The sequence below is a fragment of the Strigops habroptila genome, chromosome 9 (assembly GCF_004027225.2).
Source record: "Strigops habroptila isolate Jane chromosome 9, bStrHab1.2.pri, whole genome shotgun sequence".
NCBI lineage: Eukaryota > Metazoa > Chordata > Aves > Psittaciformes > Psittacidae > Strigops > Strigops habroptila.
In genome coordinates, this window is record NC_044285.2 from 13,619,822 (window position 1) to 13,647,477 (window position 27,656).

Consider the following 27,656-nt stretch of genomic DNA (forward strand, 5'->3'; position numbering starts at 1 on the left):
ATTGCAGTAGCTCTCTCACAGGGAAAGTATAGAAAAGGTTACAGTTGGGGTTGGAGAGTACTAAGTATCATAAATACAGAGAATCTGAAGTCCAAGAGGTTTTTATGGGTTTTGTTATATGCCTCTACTTTGTTTATAATTGTCAACCTTACCATTGTTACAAGTTATATTCTTATGTTAAAAAATTTTGAGTGAAAAACATGGAAAAAGAAGATAAATAGCAGTTAGCAGTATGTAGACAAAACTTAAAGACTGAGAACAAGGATATTGAGAGAATTGAGAACAAACATTTAGAAAATTGATGATTCTGTGAGAAAAAACAGAGCCAAGCTCAAGCTAGGCAATGAGTCCACAAGTGAGAATCTAGATCAGTGAGTATGTAGGCAGAGCTGTACTTGCTAGAGACTGTCCCTCTTGGAACAGAACCTCAGGCAGGTACTGAACTTAAATGGAGCTGCAGGGCTCGTGGATCCCCTCCCCGGGGAGGCTGGTCCGATGAAGTCTATTGGTATACTCAGGGCCCTGACAGAGACATGCTAAATATTGATTGGAAATTACTGCTGTGGATTTCTTTTAATTAGTTATTGATGATAAATGAAATTGATAAAACTGGGGGGTTTTATTTTAATAGTCCAAATTATTTCTCATTTAAAAAATAAGAATTTTATATATCCACATTATGTCTCTGTAAAGACAGGAATTTTGTTTTGGAATTAAAAGGAATTTATCTGACAAACTGTTCAGCAGCTTTGCTTGGGGGCTCTGAATAACTTGTGAAAATGAGGTTTTGTATTTTGGATAATTGGTTTAATACAGCACAGTTGTTAAATGTACGTATTTTTCAGGTCATTCCTTATTTTTACACATGACCTTGTATTCCAATCTAGAAATGAGATAATCATGGAGAAAATTCCTGTAGGAGAAGAGGTATAGTGTCTAGTTCTGGCACAAAGGGCACAGCCAAGTTTGATATTCTGCAGTATATATAAAAAAACCCTACAAAATATAATTCTAAAATAGGTTATGTATTAAAATGAAATGTAAATACCTTTATCACATGGCAGACATGAATATTAGTTTCCTCCAGTGTCTGTTCCTATCTGTCCATACTGTTTTGCTCTTCCCAGACATCAGATGTTATACCTATTTTCTTTAAATCTTTTCACACTTGTTCATTTTGCTTGTGGCTATTGTGAATGTTCTGGTGGTTCTTTTGCATACTGTTATGACCTGATATTGAGCTTTAATTGCCTTCATTATTAATATTCTTGGTTTTGTATTGTTTGTGGTGAGAACCTTTTGTAATAAATGACAAATCACTCTGACTTCCTCTGAGATTCTGTGTAATAACATTATTCATGATGAATTATTTACGTGTGAATGGAATAGGAAAGGCGTTTGGATTTTTTGTCTTAGATTAGTTAAGGTCTATGCCTTCTGAGATGTTTCTGTTCTCACGAACTTTTTTAACTTTACTGTTATGCAGTTATTTCATCTTTTATTCCCAAGAGGTTGACATGTTATAAAGGTTAACACAGTTTACTTAGGCATTACTTACATAAGTAGTAATTTATTTAAGTAAGTAGCCTTGTCAGCCTCTGGGAATTAGTTTATCTAATACTTACAGTGGTGTGTAGAAGATGTATATTCCATTTCTGTAAGTATTCCCTTGAAGCTACTAAAAATGCTGTTCATGTATAGAAAAGCTAAACTAATCAAGTCAGGTATCAGTTCTCGTGCAGGGAAATTCCCCTGCGCAAGACTTCTCTTAACAAAGCAAAATGCAGTCATTTCAGGTAGCGGCACAAGAACTCAACAGAAAGAGCTATACAACATAGGAGAAAAGAGAGCTCCCATGGGAAGAGAAGCAAATGTTTATGAAAAGTTTCATTAGGCTCGTAGTGCTGTGCCATATTTCATCTTTAAACTGCTTCCCTGAAAGATCCTGACACATTCACATGCCAGGTAAACTTCACTTGAATTAATTTACTACATTTGTATAGGAATTGCTTGGTTACAAACTCATTGATTGAATTTTGATTGGTTTATAATGAAAGCAGTAAGCTACTTATTAGAAATTCATATTACTCTTTTTCCTGTTTTCATTAATTCATTACCTATTTGTATGGATTTTTCAAATGGAATTTCAAGTACTGATGTGGATTATTAGTGCAGAGTTTTCTAGCATATTGTCTGTGGCCTACAATCATTGATATATGACTAACCAGATTAACTGAACAAATTGTCCTCCCTGAACTCTGAGTAACTATGTGTTGCTATGCAGTAGTCTCAAATGTAGTCCCAAACAGTAAAATAATCTCCCCTGGAAACGCTTTCCTTTCTGACTTGGGTATCAAATTTCAAGGTTAGAAAAGCCATATAAGCCTATGATGTGGAGAGATGGCAGGCAGCTTTTTTTGCTTCACAGTGCAGCATTTGCTGAAGGTCAGGGAAAACACTGATCACATATGTGCAGACACTACACATACAGATTAAGATTGGACTAAAACACAATCATGTTTTGCAGTGCAATAGTCTATTTAAAGAGGACTAAAATACAGGCAGATAGGCAGATTAGATCTAATTTACAGCATATAAGTATACATGCTTTCATATAAAATTTTCCTATGCTTTAATCTAAAGAAGTCTATGTAGAGCACTAGAGCTTCTTCTGTTATTGCTATTCCTTGTTGCAAATCAACCTGGGTAGAAGGAGAAAACAGAAACAGCATTAGATCCCTAATACAAATCCTGCTCTGTTTTTTGCACCAAAAAGTAACAGTTATGGTAAAACACTAGATAAGCATTCAACATTCTAGTGCAGGAGGAGGGCAATGACATCACATGTTCTTAAACCATTTGAGAGTTTCTGAAGAATAAATTCTTCCAAAAATTGTTCTTATTTTTAACTATTACATAATTTCTATTACATCATTTCATCAGCTAAAAAAGTAATTAAAAAATCTTACAACTATTCAACATAATGGATTATCAGTAGTTATGTATTTCTATGCTTCACTTAGTTCAGAGGTAGAGACAGATTGAATCCATGTAAGGATCTATTTCAGGCATAAATTCATAATACTCATACAGTTTCATGCATGAGGCCAAGTTCAGGCAACAGGCACAGTACAGCTTCTGTGAAACTTCTCTTAGACATAGGAATTTCACAGCTTTGACATGAAAACAAGCTGCATGTTGGATATTTTTTCTGAGATTTATTTAGGAATGGAGGGAGAGATCTAGATGTGGAATATGATATAACATACTCTATAGCCCATTCTGTTTCCAGAGGTCACGTATTTTGTTTATTGCATGCGTATACAATCAAAGACTCACAACACTGATGTTGAGGGTTTTTTTAAAGTTTGAAAGATTAGGGATTGGTTATGAATACAGTAACCTGATAATGTGCAAGAAAGATTGAGTTCAGTTGAATAAAGAAAAATGTATTTCCAGTGTAATTTGGAAAAACTACCCACATTATCTTTTTTAATGGCATGTATTAGAAGAAAACAGTGTTTTTAATGCTATGGCAATGAAAGAGGTGTGAAACAGGTGATGAACAATTAGCTGCTTAGTGGCAAACACAGGCAAAATCTGGAGTTATTAATGAAATTTCTTGAAGTGCCAATTAGACATTGTTTTCTTTCTGGGAACAGTCCAAGATGATACCTTGATAGTTTCAAAATTGATTAGAAGCTGGCACTTCACTGGACAGCAGAAGAGTGTGTTGCTAATGTCTCATTCACACCAACATGCGTTTCTTTGTGACACCTGCCTTGCGTGATAACCTGTGGTCTTGTCAGTGAGTTTCTGTCCTAATTGCATGTTCTTTTGTTCTGATAAATATTTTGCACTTGGGAAACTATGAAGGTACCTATTGCGGTGCTGAATATATAATGTATCTTGAGAGGATTTCTCAGGTAGCAAGACTACTTTGTAGTACCCTTGTAGTCATCAGAAAAGCTTAGAGGTCCTTTTAAGACTTTTACTGTCTTGACACACTTTAAACAAAATCTGTTTTGAAATCTACTGTTCTATAGCAGTGTAGGGGAAAAATGAGCTATTACTTACTGGCACGATAGTAAGTTTACTAAGATCAAAATCACAAGCTGTGTTTTTGACTGATCTGAATGACAGCTTTCAGTACAGTTCACAGCTTTGGGTGGTAAGAATTGGAATTTAGATAGTTTAGGCATGGATCACCGTACATACATGTTTTCACACATGTAGGCACCAGGCTTTCAGTTGCAGGGGTTCTTCAGAATAAGGCTTAATGTAATTGAGTAAGTTTCTCCAGCATAATGAAAACAGAATGCCACCCAGTCTTGGAAACCAAACCTTTTGAGAAAGGTGCACATGAATGCTTGGGGGGGGAACACAAACAAAAACCCACAAAAACCCCACAATTGTTGAATCCAAAATGTATCTTTTTTTTTTTTTTTTAAGTGTAAATATTTGAAGTGACCTCGTAGAAGTAGGATTCTATGCACCTAAGTTTATTCTAAAATAGTTTTGTGATTTTTCTCAGAAGTTTAATAAAATGCTGTATTCTTCTGTCACCTTATGTAAGCCCTGTCCAAGTATTTGTTCACAGTACAAATTCAAGTTTCTATATAAAACATCTTGCCTTTTTGTGTATGTATGTTGGGTTCTGTATTGATGGAATTCTAACTACTGAAGATTCACAAAATTATTATATTTAAGCATGTTGCTGTCAGAGTGGCATAGAATTCCTCTATCATACTATAGGGTTGTGCCCCAGAGAGCGTTTAGCTTGTCACAACACGTAAATGGTCGTATAAATGAAGCTGTTTCACAGAGGATCTAACAAAAGGTCTTGAATGGCAACTTTCTTCATGCCTTTCTGCTTGTTTTTGCATTAGAAAAATGAAGTACCCAAAGATGACAAAGCAGACTTCATAATCTAGGATCCCTCAGTTCTAGAACATTTTTCAAAGCTTGATCTTCTCTGTTCCTCTATTGTTATCAATTTAATCCTTCTAAACTACCATTTCCCAATAAACAAAATGTTTGATTTTACCCCTCTTCTTCCTCTGTTGGTGCAGTTAAATTTTTCATTTTAGGATCATGAAGAGAATTTATCTGATTTCATTTTCATTTGACACTTTATTCTGGCTGCTGTCCTGTTCATATATGGAAATTATCTTTAATCTTGAGCTCATGTGGTTTGTCCAGCTCCATTAATTAAAGCTGTTTTAGAGTGAGATTTCACCTCCTCTCATGTCAATGGCAAAACTTGTATTTCACCCAGAGGTCAGTCCTTTGAAATCCTTAGAGCACTGAATTCAGGTCTAATAACTGTAGGTATGTCACAGGATGGCTCTAAGCCCATGCAAGGGGTTTGAATACTACTATGATGGTTATTACTCAAAAGATGGCAGTGAAACATAGGTATAATTAATTGTAATTAAATTATTAATTAATTGTAATTATGTTAGTAAAACTCAGGTCAAGGACCACTTACACTAAATTCATTGCGTATCAAATTAATGACCTTGTCAAATACAGAAGTTTAAGTAGTAGTTATTTCCCTTTCCTAGTACCAATTCTCAGCTATACGAAATAGTTTGCTATCTCTCTATCTGAGATGAAGCTAAAGTTTGACAGGTCATGGTATAAGTCAGAAAACTAAAATAACCTAACTGGAAAATAATTCGTAAAGCAAGCTGTGCCCTTGTGAATCAGCTTTAGCAGAGACAGCAACAAGCCATGAATGTGTAGTCTGAAGGGTGAAAACACGCTAGGGAAAGTACTTTACTTGCAACAAATAGTTAATTATGCCCAGGAAGAGGAGGGGTAACCAGGCTGCAGTTATTGATGCATTATCTAAAGCAGCTGTGCAGATAATGGATTTGGCTCAGGGTATTTTTAAAAGCAAGCGGGGATAGGCATCTTTCAGCAAAATATGAACATCAGTGTGCATTATGCCTATGAAAATCTTGGGGGGGGGAAGTGGAGGAAATATTAGAACTTTGAAAAAATATGAGTTCATCTGTGGGGATAAATGCATACCTTACAACTTCATTCTCTCTAGAGGTAAGTCAAAATCACTCTGTTTTCAACTATTTCAGTGCAGTCAGCTTCAGATAATCTCTTAACAAGGGCAAGTTAATTGTAGCTGAGATGTATCTAGTATTACTGAAGTCCCTTTGGCCTGATGCGCAAGGCTGTGGTAGCAACTTCTCATCTAGTGCTTCACTGCGCCAACAAACATATGCCCAAAGAACTTGTGCTGCTGCAGTCTAAATGAGTAACAGATGTGTAAATCTTCCCCCAAAAGTTTCAAGTATCTTAGGAATTTATCATATACTTCCAACGCACATGAAGTTGTGCATGTTTCAGCAGTTCCAGCATCAGAAACGGAGTATTGAAAATGCTTTTTTTCTAAAGAACATAGAAGCTGTTTTTCATCTTTATTCTTTCCTATCCTTCTGAATTCTAACAGAATGCAGAATAAAACTAGAAATTACCATCAGCATCCTTATCCCATATTCTTACAGGAATGACCATTACCAGAACTTCCTGAAAAGCATATTTAAAGGAAGAAAAACAAAATAAAACATCAAGAATCACAGTTTTGTGGTAGTATACCACCCAAGCACAGCTCTGCTCAATCTGTCCATTAGAGATTGATTTAAGCACAAGAAATTGATTCCAGCATGACTGTTGCTAGTGGGGAGTGGATATTGCCAAATAAAAAACCTCATAATAGAGTGTAATTATTTCAGTTTTTCTTCCCATGTTTATTTCCAGTTATATTCAAAGCTGACAAAATCAACATTAATGATGAATAGTTAGAAATCAATGCAGATGTTCAGGACTGCCTATTGCAAACAAATAAGCATTCAGGGGATGTCATTATTTGTCTGTCTGTGGCCACGCTGCAACTGCTGTGTAATTAACTGCTTTACATTGAAGGCTGTAGTGAGATTTAATTTTACAGGAAGTGCCATAAAAATGCAAATCATCATTGAAATACTAGGCCAATGTATTTGGGCGACATAATTGAGCAGCAAAACATTTATTAAATAGAAGTGTCAGTGTAACTTCTGTTTTCTATTAAAAATCCTTGGATTTTGATAAACCAGGCTGAACAGCTCTCATGTTTATCTAGCCTGTGCATTCCTTTTGTGTGTATTTGTCCTCTGTTGGTAAATTGACTGCAACAAGATCAGTTATTTTGATCCTTATGGCTAGGAGATGTGGAGGTCTGCTAAGTTTGATGCATGGTGGATCAAAGCTTTGACCTAGGCTGCTTGCTCAACTCATCATATCTGAATACTGCTGGACTTCTCACTATGAGGCTTCTTTTCTAGTTTTCCCTTTCTCATTGTTCTTGTGAACTGTACTGGTTCAGAGATGACAGCTGGGCATTATGTTGTAGGAACAGTGAATCAGCATGATTTTCAGACACTCTTAAGGCACTTGTTTGTTTGTTTGCAAGCTCTTTTGTTGTTCGGCCATGGGGAACTAATGCTCTTCTAATTATCAGCTATGATTCCCTTATTTATGCTTGTGTAAAGATGTCTTAGTTGGCTGTTATAGAATCATAGAATAGTAAGGGTTGGAAAGGACCTGAAGATCATCTAGTTCCAACCCCCCTGCCATGGGCAGGGACACCTTGCCCTAAACCATGTGGTCCAAGGCTCTGTCCAACCTGGCCTTGAACACCACCAGGGATGGAGCATCCACAACCTCCCTGGGCAACCCATTCCAGTGCTTCACCACCCTCACTGTAAAGAACTTCTTCCTTGTATCTAATCTAAACTTCCCCTAAGGTATATAGGTATTGTTCTTTGTTTAAAAAAATTATAGCAATGTATTTGCCTGGAACAAAATATGTTCCTTGTACATCATTCAGTTAGTAGTACAGATCATTCCTAGCAGTATCTGGTGCTCTTTGCTACTAAGAATTCCTGTAAACATGTCATCTGAAGGCTTAGTTCAGTATTAAGAAATTGTATTCTGCCAGCTAACTAATTAGTATTAATAGCTCCAATTAGAAATTTAACCATCATTTGTTGTGTATCCTGGACTAATCACTCTGTCAGCAGGATGTGGACAGGTAAAAAAATTCTACTGTGTCTGTCTGCATATGTTTATGTGGCATAAGGAGAAGTGTATTGAACTATGTTACTTGCCTGTGCTGCTAGCAGTCTGATCAGACCAATGACTTTCTAGAAGTGTTCCAAACAAGTTGTATGTTTTTGTCTGCCTGTGTACATTATGCCTCAAACCTTAGGAATACTCAACTCTCCTACTTACTTTCAGTTAAGGTGGAGAAAGCCGGTTTTTCTTTCTGAATCAACATTGGCAACCAACTCTCTAACTGACTTTGAGGTTGATTACCCTAATAATTCCTAAGGTTAAATATTACCTAGTATTTCCAGTCTAGTTAACAGCTGCAGGATGGGGTGGACTAATTACTAGTATCACTTGGCTGATTTACCTTACAAAAAAAGCGAATAGATGTGAAAAGGAAAAAGGCGGAGCCTGAAAACAACGCAGCTTCAGAGATGAGGGCACAGGAAGGCAAGGCTCTTCACACTTAGTTTGCATCATGTGCACTCAGTGTATCAGAGAGAACATTTTTCTCCTCAAACAAAAGAACACTGTTCCAAAAGTCCAAGATGATTAAGTACTTTTGTGTGAACTTAAGGGTATCACTGAAGTATAATATAAATACTCCGCAACTTTATGTAGTAGAGAGGCTGCTACTGTCCTCTCTAGTTTGTACCTATAGAATTTTACTGTATACTTTTATTTTGCTGTTTAAATGTTATTTTACAAGGCATTATCCTTTGAATTGTTTGTATTCTTGCAAGAGTGGTAGAGTCTGTGCAGAGTATTTGCACCTGTGTTTAACAGCCATGAACTGAATTAGCATTTTTGAGCTTGAGCCAACATTCTTCACAGGTGTGGTGCAATAGCTGAATAATGAGCCCTCATTATAACTGGCCTGTGTCTGGGCAACTAAGTGCACAGCAGATTAGTATTCTGAAGATTTGATAGAGTTCTTTTCATGATTTTTACCTGATGAAATGTAAGATTTTCTTTTTGGTGGCTTTTTTTTGGGGGGTGGTGATGTTTTCATTTTGTTTGGCTTGTTAGTTTGTTTCCCATGTAGAGCTTTATTTCAGGTCTTGAGATAGAGAAATAGTTCTAGGCTGTCTTCTCAGTAACTCCTTTAGTGCAGTTTGCAAAGACTTTGTGATAGTGCTAGCTCTGTCTCACAAGGATATACCTTTACTGAGGAAATTCAAAGGTTTCATTTTGGGGGTTTTTTGTGGGGTTTTTTTGGTTGAGGTTGTTTTTGGGGGTGGGGGGGATTGGGTTTTTTTCCCCTCTCTTGGTGGTTTGGGTTGTGGGTTTTTTGGTTGGTTTTTTTTGTTTGTTTGTTTGTTTTGGTTTTTTTGGTTTGGTTTGGTTTGGCTTTTTGGGTTTTTTGGGTTTTTTTGTTTTGGCTTTTTTTTGTTGTTGTTGTTGTTATTTTCTTCTCTCCTCCTGCCATTTGATGGTAAAGACCTTGTAATCCCGATTTGTGAGTCACTATAATTGGGAAATCTATTCTTTTTAGCATTGTTCTTTTTTACCCTGTTAATAATATAGGGGACAGGGATCACATCTTTTCAAGCCAGTATACTCTTAGAATGAATGGAACCCCCTATAATCCAGAGGGGTTACTGCGAGCCAGTCTTCTCTGCTTGAACATATTTTACTTGCGTCAGAATGCCTGGATGAATGGGAATTGTTTTGGAAGTGCGATTTAATATTACATTAGAGAAAAACAGCATATGGAGATACTGCCACATGGTTTGCTGTAGTTACTGTTTAGTGTCTGCTTATTTTTCCCTGTATATGGAATCAGCTACATGTATGCCGTGTTCTAACTTCACAGTCAAATCACCATCAGGTCTGGGGTATCTTCACAATAAATGTTCTGTTTTATTTTATCAACTAACAGCCCAAGTAGAGGGTGGCATGATACTTTGAAATAAATGGGGAGACATCAGAGAGAAATGTCTCTACCCTTATCTTCAATTGTAATAAGACAAAATATTAATTATCAAAACTTAAAAAAATTGAACTTGTTATATTTGATTTTAACATTCAAATCCTAGGAGAGAAACAAAGCTGCTTGAAATAGGAATATCAGATTTTCTTTGATTGTTACTTTTATTTGTCTACTGGAAAAAGTGGTCTGGAGTTGAAAATAAGCATCATAGGACCTGATAAGATGCATCCCATGCAGAGTCCTGGGGAGTTGGCTGATGTAGTTGCCAAGCCACTCTTCGTGATATTTCAGAAGTCACGGCACTCAGGTGAGGTCCCTGGCGACTGGAAAAAGGGCAGTATCACACCCATTTTTAAAAAAGGTAGAAAGGAGGACCCCGGGAACTACCGGCCTGTGCCTCATCTCCGTGCCTGGGAAGATCATGGAACAGATCCTTCTAGGAGCTATGCTAAGGTACATGGAGGATAGGGAGGTGGTTCGAGACAGGCAGCACATCTTCACCAAAGGCAAGTCCTGCCTGACCAACACAGCAGCCTTCTATGATGGAGTTACAACATCAGTAGGCAAAGGAAGGGCTACAGATATCATCTATCTGGACTTCTGTAAAGCCTTTGACATAGTTCCCCACAACATCCTTCTCTCTAAATTGGAGAGAGATGGATTTGGTGGATGGACTGTTTGGTGGATGAGGAATTGGCTAGATGGTCACACCTAGAGGGTAGTGGTCAGTGGTTCAATGTCTGGATGCACACCAGTGACAAGTGGCATCCCTCAGGAGTCTGTATTGGGACTAATATTGTTTAATATCTTCATCAATGACATGGACAGTGGGATTGAGTGTGCTGTCAGCAAGTTCTGAAATCTTCCATGTTAAGGCCTAAATAGAACATAATGAAATCTTTTCCTCCATTATTTTCCATAGCTTGTTTGGATTTAATATTGACAAAGCAAAGCCACTTGTGAATCCACTCACTGAACAGCTTATCATGTTGAATAAGAGGATGAGAGTGTGTGACTTTTCATCAGCCCTTTTCCTGCTAAGTATAAAGTAACCCTTAGGCTAATTACCAGGAGAAGTTATCATAACTTTCTATTAAGAATATCTTGCACAGAGCTAATGTTTTCTAGTATATAGAGAGAGGATACTATGTACAGAGGAAATGAGTGATGATTCTAGTTGACTTTAAATCTGCTTGTCCATAGGCTTATTAGGGCTCTTAAAGTTTTGGTTGGTTCTTTTTTTCCCCCGACTTTGCTGTTTTGACAAGTACTTTTCCCTCCGCCCCTTTCTCCAGGAAAAATAAAGGTCAAGATGATGGAAGTAATTTTGCAAAAGCAAGATGGGCAAGGGCTATTCAGAAGGTAAGAGCTGCTCTTAAACCTGCTGATTTGTTCCTGTAATTTAAAGAATTTTCTCTGATGGAGGGAGATTTTAGCATAACATTTCTAGTTCATGTAAACTGCTACTCAATTTCAGCAGGACCTGAGGATGTGGCTGCTGAGTTTCTGATAGTAGAGACAATTCCTTCTGTTGGTTCTTAAACCTGTGTAGTTCCCTTCTTCTGGAAAAAAAAAAAAAAAAAAAAAAAAGGATGAGATTCTGAAACTTCCTTTAGATACATGAGAAATTATGTAGTTTGGCCGTCTTATCTGTGTTGCATATTAACACAAAAAACCACAGCTTCTGAATAATTTTTGATATTCAGAAAGTACTTCAATAATAGTTAATAAAATGGTTTTAAGAAAATAGTTTTAATATCTTTCCTGAAAAGTCTTCTAAGTTCTATTGATGATACCACTGCCTAAACAGGTTTTCTCGTAATTAGATGTGATAATTAAGGGAAGTTATTATGATCACTTGCTCTGTTTATGTGGTCAATACAGAATATAATAGTTGATTCCGAAGGCTAACATTAAGCAGGAGACTACTCATTGTGAGTTACCCCTTGTATCATTCCACATCTGTGTTTAGTGATAATAGTGAACAAAAGATGATGAAACAGCGGCACTATATTGACTGGTCTTATAACCTAGAGATCAACTGTGATAGTGGCACAGGTTTGTTTAGGCAAATCTTCTCAACATGCCTTATTTTGTAGTTAGCAAAATGAGCACAACACATCTGTATGTCACAGTTTGTCATTAAATAAAAAAATCTTGGGGTGGGTTCCAATATAAGAAAAAAAAATATTATATAGAATTAAATATTCACTGTTGATCTTATGCTGTTCTTTGTGATTCATGGTTAACTATATGATGGATGCAGTGCTGATGCTCAGTATGCGAATGCTCACTAACAGAGAAGTTATCGGTAGTTCAGTTCTGTCAGCGCTATTGATTTACTGTCTTATTCAGAAACAAAACTTGATAAACTAATACTAAAGCAGGTATTACACACGGACAGCAATGGGAATTTAGGGTAAGCAGAAAACGTTCTTTGTTTAGGAGCCATGGAGCTATGAGATTAATGTGAAGCTTCCCTTTAAAAGATTTCAGCAGGCCCAAAGAAATTACGAATCTTTCAAAATCAGTCTTTCACTTGAACAATTTTCTAGCCTGCATTCCAAGTAATATTTTGTGTGCAAGTGTGTCTTAAACTGGGAATGAACAGGTATTTCCTTTGCATGAAGTGTTAAGAATAGATAACTTGTATTCTGATGCAATTAAAAAAGTAATTGTAGCATTCAAGTGACAGCATATTGGTTGGGCTAAATGACTGTCAGCAACAAGCTGCTTTTCTTAAAGTTTTGTGAATTTATTTCAAAGATGAAATATTTAAATAGTGACAATTTGAAAACAAATGTCAAAGTGCATTTTCTTTTCAATTAAGTGAATTGAGTATCAGTGCAGGTTTGTCAACTTTAAGACATGTTGACAGTGGTTTAGAATGTTACTTGATGTTATGAGAGGAAGCTCAAAATACCTGAGGAGTTAACGGACTTTCCAGGTTGTCTTTATTAATCACTCTTTTTTGTTATTAATTATGTGAAGAAAATTATTGATTGGTATATCAAGCAGTTCTATGGTACAAATGATCTCAACTGTCTTGTGTCTGTACTACTTGAGTTTACATGAAGAAGGTAAAAGGTCAAAGTGGGGAGATTGGGCTTACAGTTCTAAGGCCACTTCATAGCTGCCCTTGAGGCTTTCAAAAAGTAGAGTTTGAAAAGTTTACTTTGACTAAAGGTGACTCACTGATAAAGGCAGAAGTTCAAGAACCTATCTCCCTTGTGTTGTGGCCACTGAACATACAAGAAGTGTGTACAAGGAGTACAATGCTTGCAAAGAGCATCAGTTATTTCCTCAAAAAGATCATGTGAGACGGATTGATCTTCATTCATGGCTTCAAAAAATCATGCATGATTTGATCCTGGTTGCAACCTAAAATACTTAGTTCTAAGAAGAGATAATGGATTAGAAATTCAGCTTATGGGTCAGGATAACAACTCTCATATTGTAGACATGAAGGAAAGTCATAAGAAGTAATAAATATAGCTACCGGCTGTATGGAAGCAATTGCAAGTTTCATGCTGCTCTGTTGGTAAACTATCTAGTGCAGATTAATTATAATTGGATTATGTTTTAAGTGAAAATTTATTCCACCACCTTATCTTCCATGTCTCATGGCTTTTGTGCAGGATATATACTATGTGAAAAGATAAAATCACACTTATGTCAACTTTGATCAAAGAACTGCTTTTGCTTCTTTTATTTCCTATCTTTTTAAGTAAACTTAATAGCATATTTGTTTGGGGTTTTTTTCCCTGGAATGACTTCCTCTGAAAGTTTTGCAGGGAGGGGAGCATATCAAAAAGTCAATAGGATTTTAAAGAAAAGAGAATGGAGATGTCTTTTATCTGAATAGAGCTACAGTTAATGAAGGCTTATTTTAGCTTAGATCTTCCTATGGTATTGTTGAGTTGAGATACGTTATGATTTATTCCCCTCCCCCCTCCTTTAAATCAATGTGAAAGCTAAAAATTGCTTTCTTCAGTTAATTGAAGGTAGGAAAAACGATCGACCCTGAGAGAAACCTTTATGAGCTGCTGCACCATTATTTGAGGATTCAGCTAGGCAAGGTCAGGAAGAGCATTATCACTTTGCTTTCCTCTTCAGAAAGTGAGCTATCATGATTCACAATAGGGGGTAAGAAACCTAAGCTTTCTCTCTTGCTGTCATAAAAGAAAATCAACAAACAAGAATGTAACATACCCTCTTCCAAATTAAACTTCAGTTCTCTCCTTTGCTTCACAGTTCAAAAAGGGACCATAGTAACATTCTTTCCCTTCCTTCTGTTTCAAAATCTTTTTTGAGTAACCATGTTACAGCATTTTGCAGGTTGTCTTTGAACTCGCGTTAGATGATTTATTACTGGGTTTGTTGGTAGCCTGTGGTTAAGCCAATGTGTTATAGAATGTCCAGCATGATATAGAATGTCCAGCTCCTGGACCATATTTGCAATTGAATTACAGAGTGTTTTGTGGCCTTGGAAGGTAATGTTTGAAAGACTGGGAAACTCAACAGGGTTTTTATCAGATAAAGTTTACAAGTGAGAACATGTGCCTCAGATAAAATGGGGAAAAATAAGCCAGTTAATATGAATCTTCTGGGCTGTCCTTTAAGGGCACCATTCTTTGGAGGCAGAAGCTGGCTTTTGGAATGCAGTGGAGGTTCTAAAGATGAATAGTTAGTATTGTGAAGGCAAGAATCCAATATGTTAATTATAAGGGTTGATGGAATACCTCTCGTGATGGCAAGAAAGGAAAAGAAGTCCCAGGGTGAGGAGAGAGAAATACTGGGACAAACAGCAAACATGTCGGTAGGAGATCTAGGATACGAAAGAGTTGAGACCAGCTGCAAATGGAGCACTGATGAACTCAGAATCCTGGTAAAGGGAATAACAGCTCAGACACTGAAAAACTAAGGAATTATATTGATGGAATCTAAACAATGGCTAGAGAGAGAAGGCTCAGGGGGGAAAAGACTTCCCGTAGAGCAAATTACCTTGCTTCCGGCTTTCTGATAAATGGTGTAACCCCTCGCTCAGGCAATACTGGCACTGTGAGCAGGCTTGTTGCAAGCATTCAGCTTCTAGGACCCTTGCAGTATCTGCCTTAGGGTTCCTACTTCATCATTATGGATCTTTCTTGTGATTTACCCTCTTTACTCATTTACAAATTAGTGGGGTTGGTTGTTTCAATTCACTACCGAAGAAATTTTTCTTTTCCAGTTTGGTGATGTGCTTTTTATTGCTGAATCTTTCCATGCTGCTGCCACTCATGGCAAGTCTTGAGATGACTCTTAGTTAGTCCTGTTAGTAGTGCTGTTAAGTATATACTTGGAATTAAGTATATGACTGAGGGTTGTGTGGAATGAAGCTGCTGTAGCTCTCCCAGTCTAGGTCACTTTCATTCCAATGACATTTATCATATGCAGAGAGACTCTGCAAGCAGGATAAATGTGACTTAAGAGTCCTGAGAAACTATTTATGTCTTAATATGAACAACAGAAAGCGAGGATTAGGAAGTTACTAGGCTAATCACTGATAATGTGCATCACCCTGATGAGACCAAGTGTTTCTGTTCCATTTTCATGTTCCACTGGGTTGGGAAAGCAGGGAAGGTGATCCCTGTGCCACCCCTTGAAATGGGCTAATCTTTGCTGATATTAAATTGCCATCCTCAGATTCTCCTTCCTCTTCCCTCTCGAAGCTGTCATACCACGATGTTACTTCTGAAAACAGCTTGAGCTGCTAACTTTTCTTCTCTATTTCTGCCCCCTCCCCGTTTGGTCTGCCTGCCCCCTCCATCCCTCCCATCTTGTCCTGCTCACATTACAATGACAGCTTTCTGAACACCCAGGCTGAAGGTACCAGTCAGTTCCTCAGCTGGGACTAGCATTCATGTGCCGACAGACCTGAGACAGGAAAGGTCCAGGAAAGCCTAATGCAGGTAGTCTCAGATCTGAGGCAGCACTTGAATATTTTAAGTGTTATTTTATCTGGAACCAAGGAGTAGAGAATCAATAGGAATAAATTACTTTTAAGAGGCAGTAATAAAAAATTGACCTGTATAACATGGCAAATGTGAAAAAGCAGGCAAATTATGTTACTCTGAGTTCATTATGCTTTCCTGTCAATAGCACCAGTAATAAGTTTATATGTAAATTTGAGAGTAAAAATAAGTATTTGCATAATGCATCTGATAATTATCAATTTTAGGATTAGAAAAAAAAGTAAGAATAATCCAGAACTATAACACTTATGTGAGTCCTTGACCAATTTGTATTAATTTCTGCAAAGATTAGCATATTCTTGTGCATTAAGTACAAAGCTACAATTAGTTACATTGTGGTTGTGAAAAAATAATGAAGATTCATATTCTGATGAAACTTTTGGTATTTTTTTCCAGAATCAGTTTAGTAGAAGAATAGTCTGACTTAATATTTAGAAACAGCAATACTGTATTTTCTGTGATTAATGAAGAGTTTAATGCTTTAATAGTAATATCCCTAAGAGATCAGTTACTGCAGAAAATGTTGTAATTATGGCAAAACATAAAGGAACACAAAAATAGAAAGCAAAGCATCAAACTAATGCATCTAACTAAATCCTGGCATGAAAAGTAGCAGCTGAGTCAGATTCTTGATTTTAGAAAATGCTTTAGCAAACAGTCTACTTTCCTAGACAAGAAAATCAGATAGTCTCTAGGATGAACACATTCCTAGAGGGCAACAATGAACAAAATAGTCATAAGGAGAGAACATAATATGAGGATTAAATTTCAGTAGTGATATATTTTCTTAAATTACTGCTTCAAATGCATAACCTTATGACTTTGGGTGCTTGATATGTCTGGATTGGGAGAAAGCTCCCCTTTTCCTCCTGAAATATGCTTAGTTATTGGTCTTTTTTCTTCTAGCTGTTGTTGGGGCTTGCTTCCCCCCTTCACCCCGTATTTGCTTCTCACTGTGATCCCATCCTGTTATTCCTTCTGAAATGAGGGCCAAGCTTTGTTGAAATTGCAGCTGGGAAGATGCGGTTATCATGTTTTTAAATGGTTTGCCTGTTCCTTGTTAATTGTTACTGAAAAATCTCAGAAGTGTTTTTACTTCACTTAAGGGAATTCAAACTGCATAAATCTAACAACTGGTTTAAGGAAACCAGTGCTTGGAAAAGTTTTAGTGCAGAATAAGAGACAGCTTTAGCCATCATATCTTAAGACTTCAAAAAACTTATCATAGTTATCAGAAATAAAATCTAAACCAGCTCATAGGTGGATTCCATCGTGCACTTATTAATTATCAATATTTGTATCTCACAAATGGTTATTTTCTCTTTTCCCCTCTTATTATAAAGTCGTCTTTTTAGAAGAAAACACTGAACTACAATCATTGTATAGAAAAAATATCTTGTGTGGAGAAGAATAGATATAAGTTTGTGTATAAAAGAAAAAGTGTAGATGCTATATATTTTATACCTTTGTCTGTATTTTTAGTATATTAGAAATTCTATTAAGAGCCGTAGGCGCACGATCTTTCCCTGAGTCAACACAAAATTCGGTAAGAGCACCGTGATCACCCCTTCCATCCTGTGTCGGTACCTCCGATGGCGCAACCACCTCCCCTGAAACGGCGAGCGCCCCCGGGGGCCGCTGCAGCCGCGTCCCGGGCCCGACAGCAGGGGGCGCGCCGAGAGCGGCCTGGCCGCGCTCCGCTGCCGATGGGCTCCGCGGCGGGGAGCGGTCACCGGCTGGGGGCGCTGCCTTCCCACTCGTCCCTGTCTTACCCTCCCATATGATTAGATCAGAGTATTATGATTTAAGAACTGATTGTTTTTTGATTGACGGGATTTAAGAATATTTAAATTAAAATTTAAGAACACAGTTATTGCCTTTCTTTAATGAAAGGGAAGAAATACCCTCCCCTTAAGCAGTCCGGGAAGGTTGGGGAATTGAGAAAGGTAGCTTAATTCTGTGACAGCTTTTCCAATCGTCATGCTTTTCCATCCATCATGAAGTATAAATGTCTTCAAAGTTGTTCCATCAGTTTAGAAGTATCACCATTTCAATAGAAGCATTAAAAAATAGAAATTCTCAAATAACATCTAGACTAGTTATATGCTATTTAACACTGGATTTATTACGTATAAATAGTGATGAAAATTAATTAACTGTTTTCACTGGACAGACTTTTATTCCTGAGAATTCCAGGAATCATCTCTGAAAGTCATGGTCACATAATTCTGGAAATAGGGACACAGACCAGCTGTTTTGTCTCTGAAAGCTCATAGCTCTCCTTTGAGGTTAGGGTATTTTTTTTGTTTGGGGTATGGCTTGGGTTTCTGGGGGTGGTGGTGTTTGGGTTTGCTGAGGCTTTATTGTTTTTCTCCATTAAGATACATGGAATGACTAGAATAGCGTAACAAACCGCTACATCTCTGCCCATAGTCTTTATTTCTCCTCTTCCTTCTACATGTGAGAGTTGTATCTTTAACACTGTGTTTTCGAAGTACGGTAAACCAGTGTGAACTCTTAACAGTGTTACGGTGGCCAACTTCATCGAGATGTGAGGTTACTGGCAAGTGACCATAAAGGTGCACATGGCCCACGAGTGCAAACTGCTCCTTTGTGCCAGTGTTATTTAAGGCTGACATAGATGTCTTTTCAAGATGCACGGCAGTTGCATTCCAGTCATTGGCTTACCACTGTCTGGGCTACCAGAACTGTGAGAATGAAAACTTCTGCTCACCTGATGTGAAGAACTTTCTATAGTAAATATATCTGTGGATCTGTTCACTGAGGATCATGTGAACAGAGATACAACATAACTTGTGGAGATGAATTTGGCTAATTCCAGCTGGAAGTAATTAGTATGTATTTAAACACAAAACTAGATTTTTGATTGGTCAGTTTCATTAGAAGCAAAGTCAGACTTTTGCTGGCTTGGGCAAGTTTCACAGGGAAATTTAATTCCAGGGTAGATATGCCATAATTAGTTCTGAGGATCTTTGAATTGACGTATGGTTTGGTTTTGGTTTTCCTTCTTAAATATCAACTGAATGATACATTTGGCAGAGCAAAATTCCCTGTTTATACTGGGCTATCAAATAAATGGCTTCAGACTGAAACATTCAACATCTGTAATGTAACAGATTAGTAAAACAGAATGAATACTTAGGAACTTGCTTCAAGATGACAATATTAAGTGCTGTGAGTTAACATTATTTGCAAACAGCTGTTTATCAAATGAGAAAACCTTGTATTTTTGCAAAACACTCCCAATATTTACTGTTTTTACTGTCTGTAGTCTCAAGACCATTTGTTTGATCTTGATAAGAACCCAATTTCTTTCTGTTGTGTCTGTTTGCTGTGGGTGGCCGCGCTTGATTAGGCTTCCTGATTTTTCTTGGTTTTTTTATAATCCTTACACGAGCAGTCCTGTTGATTTTGATGGGCATTATTGTCACATCTCATCTAATTAGGACTGTATCAGTGCAGTGTTTCCTATTGTGCACTTATGTAAAAGTTTTATTGTATTCTTTGTTGGCATGCAATGTGGCAGATGTGAAGCTTCAGTTTGTTTAAGTTTAGACAGAATAGTAAGTAATTGCTGCAGGCTAATAACTACAATAAGATTTGAATAATAAAGCATTCATTCATCTGGTTCTTAGCTATTAATCTAATTAATGAGTATTTATAGGTTACATTCATTTCAGCAGGACATAAAAAATATAATGGTCCAGAATTATTTTTACAATGATACATAAAAAAAATCCAAAATATTAATTTTACCACTGTAAGAGGTTTTATTCTAGAACTGTTGAATTTATAAGTTGTACTTAAAGAGCATTTTATCCCTAGATTGCATTATTAACAATAGTACAAGGATTGCGGAAAGTGAAAGGTACAACTGATAAGCTTTAAATAGGTATTACTATAAATTGTTAAATACTTTTAAGTGCTGCCTTTTTTTCAAGGCATCCTTAATGTATTTTTGAAGTAATGACTGAATTACAAGCTTCTTTGTTACAAATGTGTCACGTATAACCAGAAAATCCAAAGTCCTGTTTATTTCTATGCAGGAAACATACATAATTTACTAGCTGAGAACTGAGAGTTTTATATGACATTTCAGTGCTGCTATCTCCTAAGATTAAAGGGGGTTAATAGTATACCTCTGTTTTTATGCATGTACATGTTTTGTTAAACTTCTACACTTAAGAGTCTGTGTATACTTCGTATGTAGAAAGGTTTTATATAGGATCCTTCTGGATGTACTCCCATAGTTCTGCATGTTTTGGAGTTTTAAATATATCTTCAATATGTATGTAGGGCTGAGTGTGGCTTTACACACTATTAAATTACTTAACATTTGAAAAACACCCACAATATGCTATACAGGATAGTTTACTCACTGTGTGCACAACAGTATTAAATTCTGCTATTTGAATCCCACCAAAATGACTGAATCTTAATCTCTAGGTGTTAATTGGAAACATACGAAATACTTTGAATGGAAAACAGTGTGATAATGCTTTTTATTATCTGGAGCATCCTTAAATAAGCATGGAATGATAATAGTTACGAATCTATTTAGCAGATTCATTAGCAAAAATGAACAGCTGTTGATGAAAGCACTGCTGAAAGAAATAGCTATGCAATTGTTCCTCTGGGTCATGTCAGACTGATAAATAAAAGGTTAGGTGAAGCATGGCCCTACCAAGCAAGAGATACTGTCTCGCAGTGTTATCCTTGTGGCCACTGAAGCACCTACTAGCTCTCACGATGCACTGCATATGTTGTTTCTGTGAGCAAGGTTTCTCAATAAGCCTATTTTACCCTATCTGTGAAGCAGAGGGGCTGCCTCCCGTGCAGAAGGGCTGTGGCTACTGCAGCGACTATTGCATTCAGAAGCAGCAGGAGAAAACAGCAACGGGTGAAGTTACCAGCACCTAAAACAGCAGGATGATTACTGTTCTCTCATGCTGATGTTGTATTTGAGCTGGAGCAGGATACTGACTCCTGTTTTGCTATTGTAGAGGAGAAATAAAGCAGAGCTGCAGAATGAATTAGTAGCTAACACCATGATTACTCTTAGCTGTTAGCACAAGTTGTAGGAGGGGCAAGAAAAAACAGAAGAGGGAAGAAAAAAAGAAAAAAACCTTTAATGCTGCCTAGGGAATACAGTGGAATTTAGAACAGATACCGTTGCGGACTGACAGCATGCCTGATTGCACTTGAGTTGAATCACTGAGAAGCAGCCTCATGTTTGTATTGTACCATTTTAAAGCTGAAGGAAGAACAGCAGAATAGTAATGGAGTTGTGTACAGTATTTCTGCATAAATGGAAAATACTATAAAGATGGTGGTATGTAATTTGTACTTTATTTTTAAGAAGGATTTAATCCAGGTACGTGTCCTCTTTATATTTTTGTCTCTTGTCTATATATATTTTTATGTTTCCTTTGTTTCCTTTCCTTATTTTAATTCTGGATGTACCTCTCATGGTAATAGCTAATGCAATGCATTGATTTGTGACTGATTTGATTTCTAATGCTATAATGTTGACGAAACTGTCTGGGCTTGTAGACTTAAGAATCAACACTTCATTAAAAAGTGGGGGGGTTATTTTGTAATGTTCGTAAGTTCACAATGTAAGTTGAGTAAGACAGTATAGTATTTGATTTCACAATGAGTTGGAACATTTTAATTGGTATAAACAGATAAACAATTTACATAGATTAATAGATGGTGAAAATATAGTATGTTTTGTTTATATCTGCCAGTACTTTTTCCTAGTCCATGATAGGATTAGTAATAAATTGAGCTTTACAGATGCTTATGTATTTCTAGGTCTTGATTAATCTTCAAGATGAACACCCTGCAGATTTCTTTTGAGGAGGCAGCTTGCTTAGAATACATGCTTGATTCTGTTCCCCAGCTAAACCTACATGTTAGAATACCCTCTCTCATATACCTCCCCCAATCCATAACCTTAAAATAGCACATAGCTATTTAATACTTATTTTGTCCATCCTTTTAGGTTCAAAAAGATAAAATTAGCATTTTGCCTTCTGCAATTCCAGAGTAATTGCAAATAACAATAGCCGAAACTAATTTCTTACTATGAGATTGATGGTTCATTTTGCTTTAAGAGAAAGAATAATACAGCTATGAAAATGTGACTGTATTCTTTACCTCACAACTTTCTTTAGTCACCTAGGACCTATTGCATTTTTTGTCTTAATATTTTCTTTCAGCTGACTACTGATTGTACGTAATAAGTGAAATAGAACATAAAGCTATGTGTCCTTAAACTAAAGACAGTAATAGTTGTCTTATAATGGTCACGTCTAGTAAAATGTATTGAAAATATTTAAGGCATCAAAAATAATGCTCATCTAATCTTTCAGTAGTCCTGAAATCTCTTAAAACATTCTGTTGCATTTCTGATTTGAATGCAGCCCAGTTTTAAGTAGGATTATTTTATTTTTTTTTTTATAACATGTTGATCCAAAAAGGGTTAATGTCAGTTCCAGCATCTTAATACCGATGTTAACCCTTGGCTGACAGGAATTCTTGTGCCTTAAAAGCGGTCACTGGTGCAACATTATTTAATTGCTTTCTGATGTGAAAATAAACTTGGATCATAAGTTGTAGTTATTTTTCTCAGAGGAGGTGATAAAATGCCTTTTTCATGAATGAAGCGGTTGGTGATTATATAGTATAGGTGCCTTTATTTAGTGTAATATACAATTGTGATTTGGCAATTGAAAAGCTAAGGTTACTTGACACATGAGAGTGTTGTAAAAATTGGTGCTATGTAAATCAACACAATGAGAAAAGTGTTTAGAGAATGCTGTTGAACCTAAAAGTATTGAGTGAAAAGTAGTATTTAAGGTTAAAATATCTTTGAATCATTAATTACTTTAATAAAGGATATTATGATAGAAATTATGGTTAACTGTCATCTCAAAGATGTTTTGTATAGAATGAAGTAATGATGCAAGACAAATGAGGTTTTTCAGTAGAATTTACACAACCTGAAGAGAGTTGTATAAAGGTTTTCTGTCACTATACCATTTGCTTGATCCTGCAGTGATGTCAGCACTACATTGTCATAATAACTATATATTGCTGTGGAAACACTTAGGGAATCACAGTTGAAGTACTGGGATTCCAGAAGAGTTTCAAGGAGGAGAAGACTGATAGCTCAGAATATGTCCCAATTCATTGAAATACCAGGGAAGACTGAAAATTCCAATTTTTCTTTTAACTGTAGTGTTGTGAAAATCTAGGAAGAATGAAGCAGTATACTAGCTTCTGCCTTGTGAGACCACTACAGTAAAACAGAAGCTCTGAAGCATAAAAATTCTTTGGCATCTAAGGAAGTTCTTGTACAGGTTTTGTTTTTCTCATCTGTCGTTCAATTAGGTTGATAGCTGTGAAGGAGAAATTCTTACTTTCAGGTAGAAATCTAAGTATCAGTCCATAATTGTCAGAGCAATTCTGGAGCACAGAAAGTAGGGATTTTTTTCTTACGTAATTTGAATTATCTACCATTCTTATCAATGAATGTCATTTCAAGTGTTTAGCAAGCATGGCTTCTATCTGTGTGTGCCTACTCATCCTAGTGCATGTTGCTGTCATAGTAGTTGTGGTGTGTGCTTGTGGCATTTTTCAAACGTAAATGTCACAGATGATTGCTACCATTTATCGAAGGAAAGACCTCTTTATCTAAACCTGTCCATTTCACAGTTTTGTGTTCTAAGAATTCAGTGGAATTGTTAGTTAACCAAATTTTAGAAAATATTTAAAATGGTTTTGTGGGGGAAGAGTGGAATCCAGAAGGCTTATAAGTAACATTTTGCCCATTTAAAGTTGTTCCCTTAATCTAAACATTTCACAAATAATTTTTCTAAGTAGTTTAGAAGAAAAACTTCCCCCTCCCCTCTCCCCCAGACAAACAAATCACAACTCTCCAAAATAATCTGTGTTATATAGAGTAATGTAGTGCACACATGGTCACAGACTCCATGGCGGTCTCTATCCAAAAGGGATCTAATTAAGGGCGGAGAATTACCCATCCCAAGGCTCAGGCCAGTACAATTGGAGGTTTAAAATTCTATAGCTGGAAAAAAATTGGAGGGTTTCTTCATATATATTTTTTCTGATGGAATTATTTTAGAGATTCCTTAAAGTTGCTGGAAAGTTTGAAATGCTAATATTATATGAAACTTTGAATGTACACTCAGTATACTGTGCACATATCCTCCGCGTATGTGTTATGCTCTGGTGTAAAATCATTTGTGCTCTCAGGGTATAAGGCTCTAAAGAAAACTCTGTATTGAGAACACAGACAAAATTAAGGACAGAACTAAGATTTGGTCAAATGCATGTTGACGCTTTCTATTTTTAAAGGCATTAAATAGGTTCTAATTATTCTGTACTCTATACAGTAATTTTTTTGTGTATTTGTGGTAATCTGACGTAGTAGCATCCATGTAACAGACTAAGTCATACTTGGAAGACAATACGCCTGCTGCTGACTTAGTAATACAATTATCCCTATATTGTCAGCAAATAACTTTTCCCTCTCCAGGTTTTCCATTCCTTTTGTAATCTGCATTTAAATAGGGATGGAGTATTAAGTGGAATTCTCTCTAATTCAGCAGCTTTTGGACTGACTAAACATAAGTTTATATAAGACAGCATACATCATATATACAGCTGTAAAGTGGGGGAAAAGGATCCTCAGGTTCACTGTTTCCACTTTCTTTATATACTACAGTCTCTTTATTCTTCATTAAAAAAACTGAGGAAGCAACTAGAGACTTTAAAGAAAAAAAGGCTAGTACATTTAGCCAAATAATATTGAAGCTGTGTTCCAAATCAGCTGCCATCTCTTAACCCTTGCGTACATCAATATAGTCTACTACACTATACTAAGCTACCTACTGCTCTCCAAATGGAGCATGTTTCGACTTCAGGAATCTTTTCAATAGCTTTTTACATTTAAGTATCAATCTACTATATTTGGGAAATTTCTTTTGGTTTTAGTTCTCATCAAGGCCATTGTACTGTAAGAACAATTGCTTCAAATATATTTTTCATATTTGTAAATATAAATAACATTCTACATGTTTATTTCTAAAGAAATAAATAGTGTTCCAAATGTCAGCAATTTTATTCGTAGTTCTTAAATAACTGATTGGCGACTTTACCCTCACTGTTGCTGTAACGAGACCTCTCAGAGAAATGCAAACATTACGAATACACACAAAGGTGCAGAGAATAGCGGAACAGAAAAAGTAAGAAAAATTATTGCAAAACACGAGTGTTTACAGTCATTGTGGAAAAAACATCTTTGACTCTGCAAAAAAGTACTGTCTTTTCCCATGGTGGTCACAACAGTAGGGAAGCAATGAAGATAACTTTTCATCCTAGCTAGCAGGGAGTTCATGTTTTCTTCTAAGCTGTCCTGAACACATTATGCCTCTATATATTACAAAGTAGTTTAATTGCAAATAACTATTAAATCACTGATTTAATTCACTAATATACAAAGTTCTATATAGGGTTTCAGTTTCAGACACTGTTCTAAATCAGAGTGAGCCTAAGTCAATTTTAAGTATGTGTGATTTGCATCTATTATCTTTAAACTCAGTTAAGTTGTATGCTGGAAGAACAGATAAGTCAAGTAGCAGCTATGAATGACTGCCTTGCAGTATAACTGTTAAATATTCAGATTGGATTCCATAGTGTACTTAATGAGCATATGTGCAAGTTCTTCAGGACATCAGTAAGCCTTTGGGGTTAAAAATAAGGAGATTGTAGTCTCTTTAGACTGGGGTTTGAAATAGTAGTTTGCCAGTTAGTTGTATTGGTAACATTCCTCATAAATAGAAAGGCAATATGTTTAGTGGTGGTTAGATACACCAATAGCAGGATCCATAAAGAAATATCACTAGATAAATAAGCAGATATAGTGACCTTTCCAAATTATACTGACGGACAATAGGAATAGCTTTTAGTCAAAGGAGAGAGTGCTGATAGTACTCCATGCTCTCATATGAATGTTGGAGGGGATGATAGAATAGGGTAGAATTCTGCTCATGAAAACCTAAGGAATTCCTGGAACAAAGAGTAACTATCCGGAAGAGAAAGCGGAACTATTTTCTTGCTGTTGTCCCTGTCTTTGCTAGGGTCTGCAGGCGGGTCATCTATGTATCAGGTGCGGTATCTCAAGGTAAAATGATAAATATCACTTTACCTGTAGAGACTCACCAATAACACAGATTTAAAACATCAGTGTTTAAGAATGTCCGGAAAATTTAAGACTATAAAGGAGCAGGTAATTGTTCCAAATTAATTTCTTCTTAGGTCATCTGGGAAGGTTGTCAGTATAATGCTACTGTTGCAGCAAGCTCATGAAGCAGTCTGGAGTATACACAGTTACACTGTTGGAATAAAAGTAGCATGGGTTTTGCCCAACAGACATGCACTAATGGTAAGTACAGTTGTGTCAGGTTAACCTTATTCCCAGGTGACTGTAAGACTTGTAGAAGACCATACTTGAGAAATTTGTAAATCTGAATTCTAGCTGTTATGTATTCCTTATGTTTCTGATAGTAAGAGAATGTCTCTTAGCCTCAATTTCTGTGGCTGCAAAGTCTATTGTTTGCATTTTGTTTGCCATGTGTGATTAATTTCTGTGAAGCATTTTGCATATCACAAATAGGTGTTGCTGCCTGTAGGCAGCAGTGGCTACTTTGGCAGTAATGCAGAATGGTATTGCGGCAGAAAAAGACTTTCTGGGTTTGTTCTGTTTTTCCTTACTATCTTGATGTTGTGAAGACGAACTGCTGTATGCCTTTTTATAAAGGGAGATTGACTTTAATCTCATCTTCTTCCCTGTCTGTGCTCTTCCAATGCGCACAGGCCCCTTGTAGTTGATACATAGCGTAAAGGTTAAGCAGGGCTATGGTTCTGCACGTTTCGTGCTTTTTTTGATGGGACAGTCTGCATCCACAAAGCTACTTCTGAATAGAGAGGGTTGTTAGTTTTGTTTACTAGGATATAAACAGAAGGTCTGCAGTGATCTAGCTATTCTTTTTAAATACTGAAATTATATTTTTAAGATTATTCAGTTTTATTTCTTTATAAAAATAGAAGGCTCAGTTTATTAAAATGAAAAAATAAATCAGGAATCTATGAAGATCTGGTATTCAGACATTTAACTAAAATACACTGCTTGCATTACCATACTTAACCCAGCCCACTCCGCCCCCCTTCTACCTGACACATTAGTTTTAGACTTAGAAATAGAATCCTTTATACATGCTGCTTCCAACTGACAAGTTTTATTTTGGCAATCCTTGTTGTCAACAGTATCCTTGAAATCAATCCAAATTATCTGTTTACCAAAGTAAATTTACCAAATTACCTGTTTTGTCAATCAGCATGAAGCTGATTGACAAAGGTCTATATTCGGACTTGGCTATGGGTAAAAAGTTGAAGGAAGTGTTATTGTGTCCTTTCTTTACACAAGGAACCCATTAACAGGTCTTTTTATTTCTAATCTCACAGTCCTTAACATCTTCCAGTTTCCTGCC

At 36.5% G+C, this 27,656-nt stretch overlaps 1 protein-coding gene across 3 annotated transcripts in view; it reads left to right on the forward strand.

Moving 5' to 3' along the window:
• Positions 1 to 27,656, forward strand: part of UNC13C (unc-13 homolog C) — a 196,599-nt gene that overhangs the window by 21,867 nt on the left and 147,076 nt on the right. For 2 of the 3 annotated variants that reach the window (XM_030497643.1, XM_030497644.1), the window contains exon 1: positions 26,425 to 26,551. Coding sequence is in view for 1 of the 3 variants with exons in the window: in XM_030497645.1 (XP_030353505.1) it covers positions 11,338 to 11,404 (67 nt within the window). In the remaining 2 variants the exon portion in view is untranslated. Of the gene's footprint in view, positions 1 to 11,337; positions 11,405 to 26,424; positions 26,552 to 27,656 lie in introns of those variants that run through there. The other variant, XM_030497645.1, reaches the window with a different exon arrangement.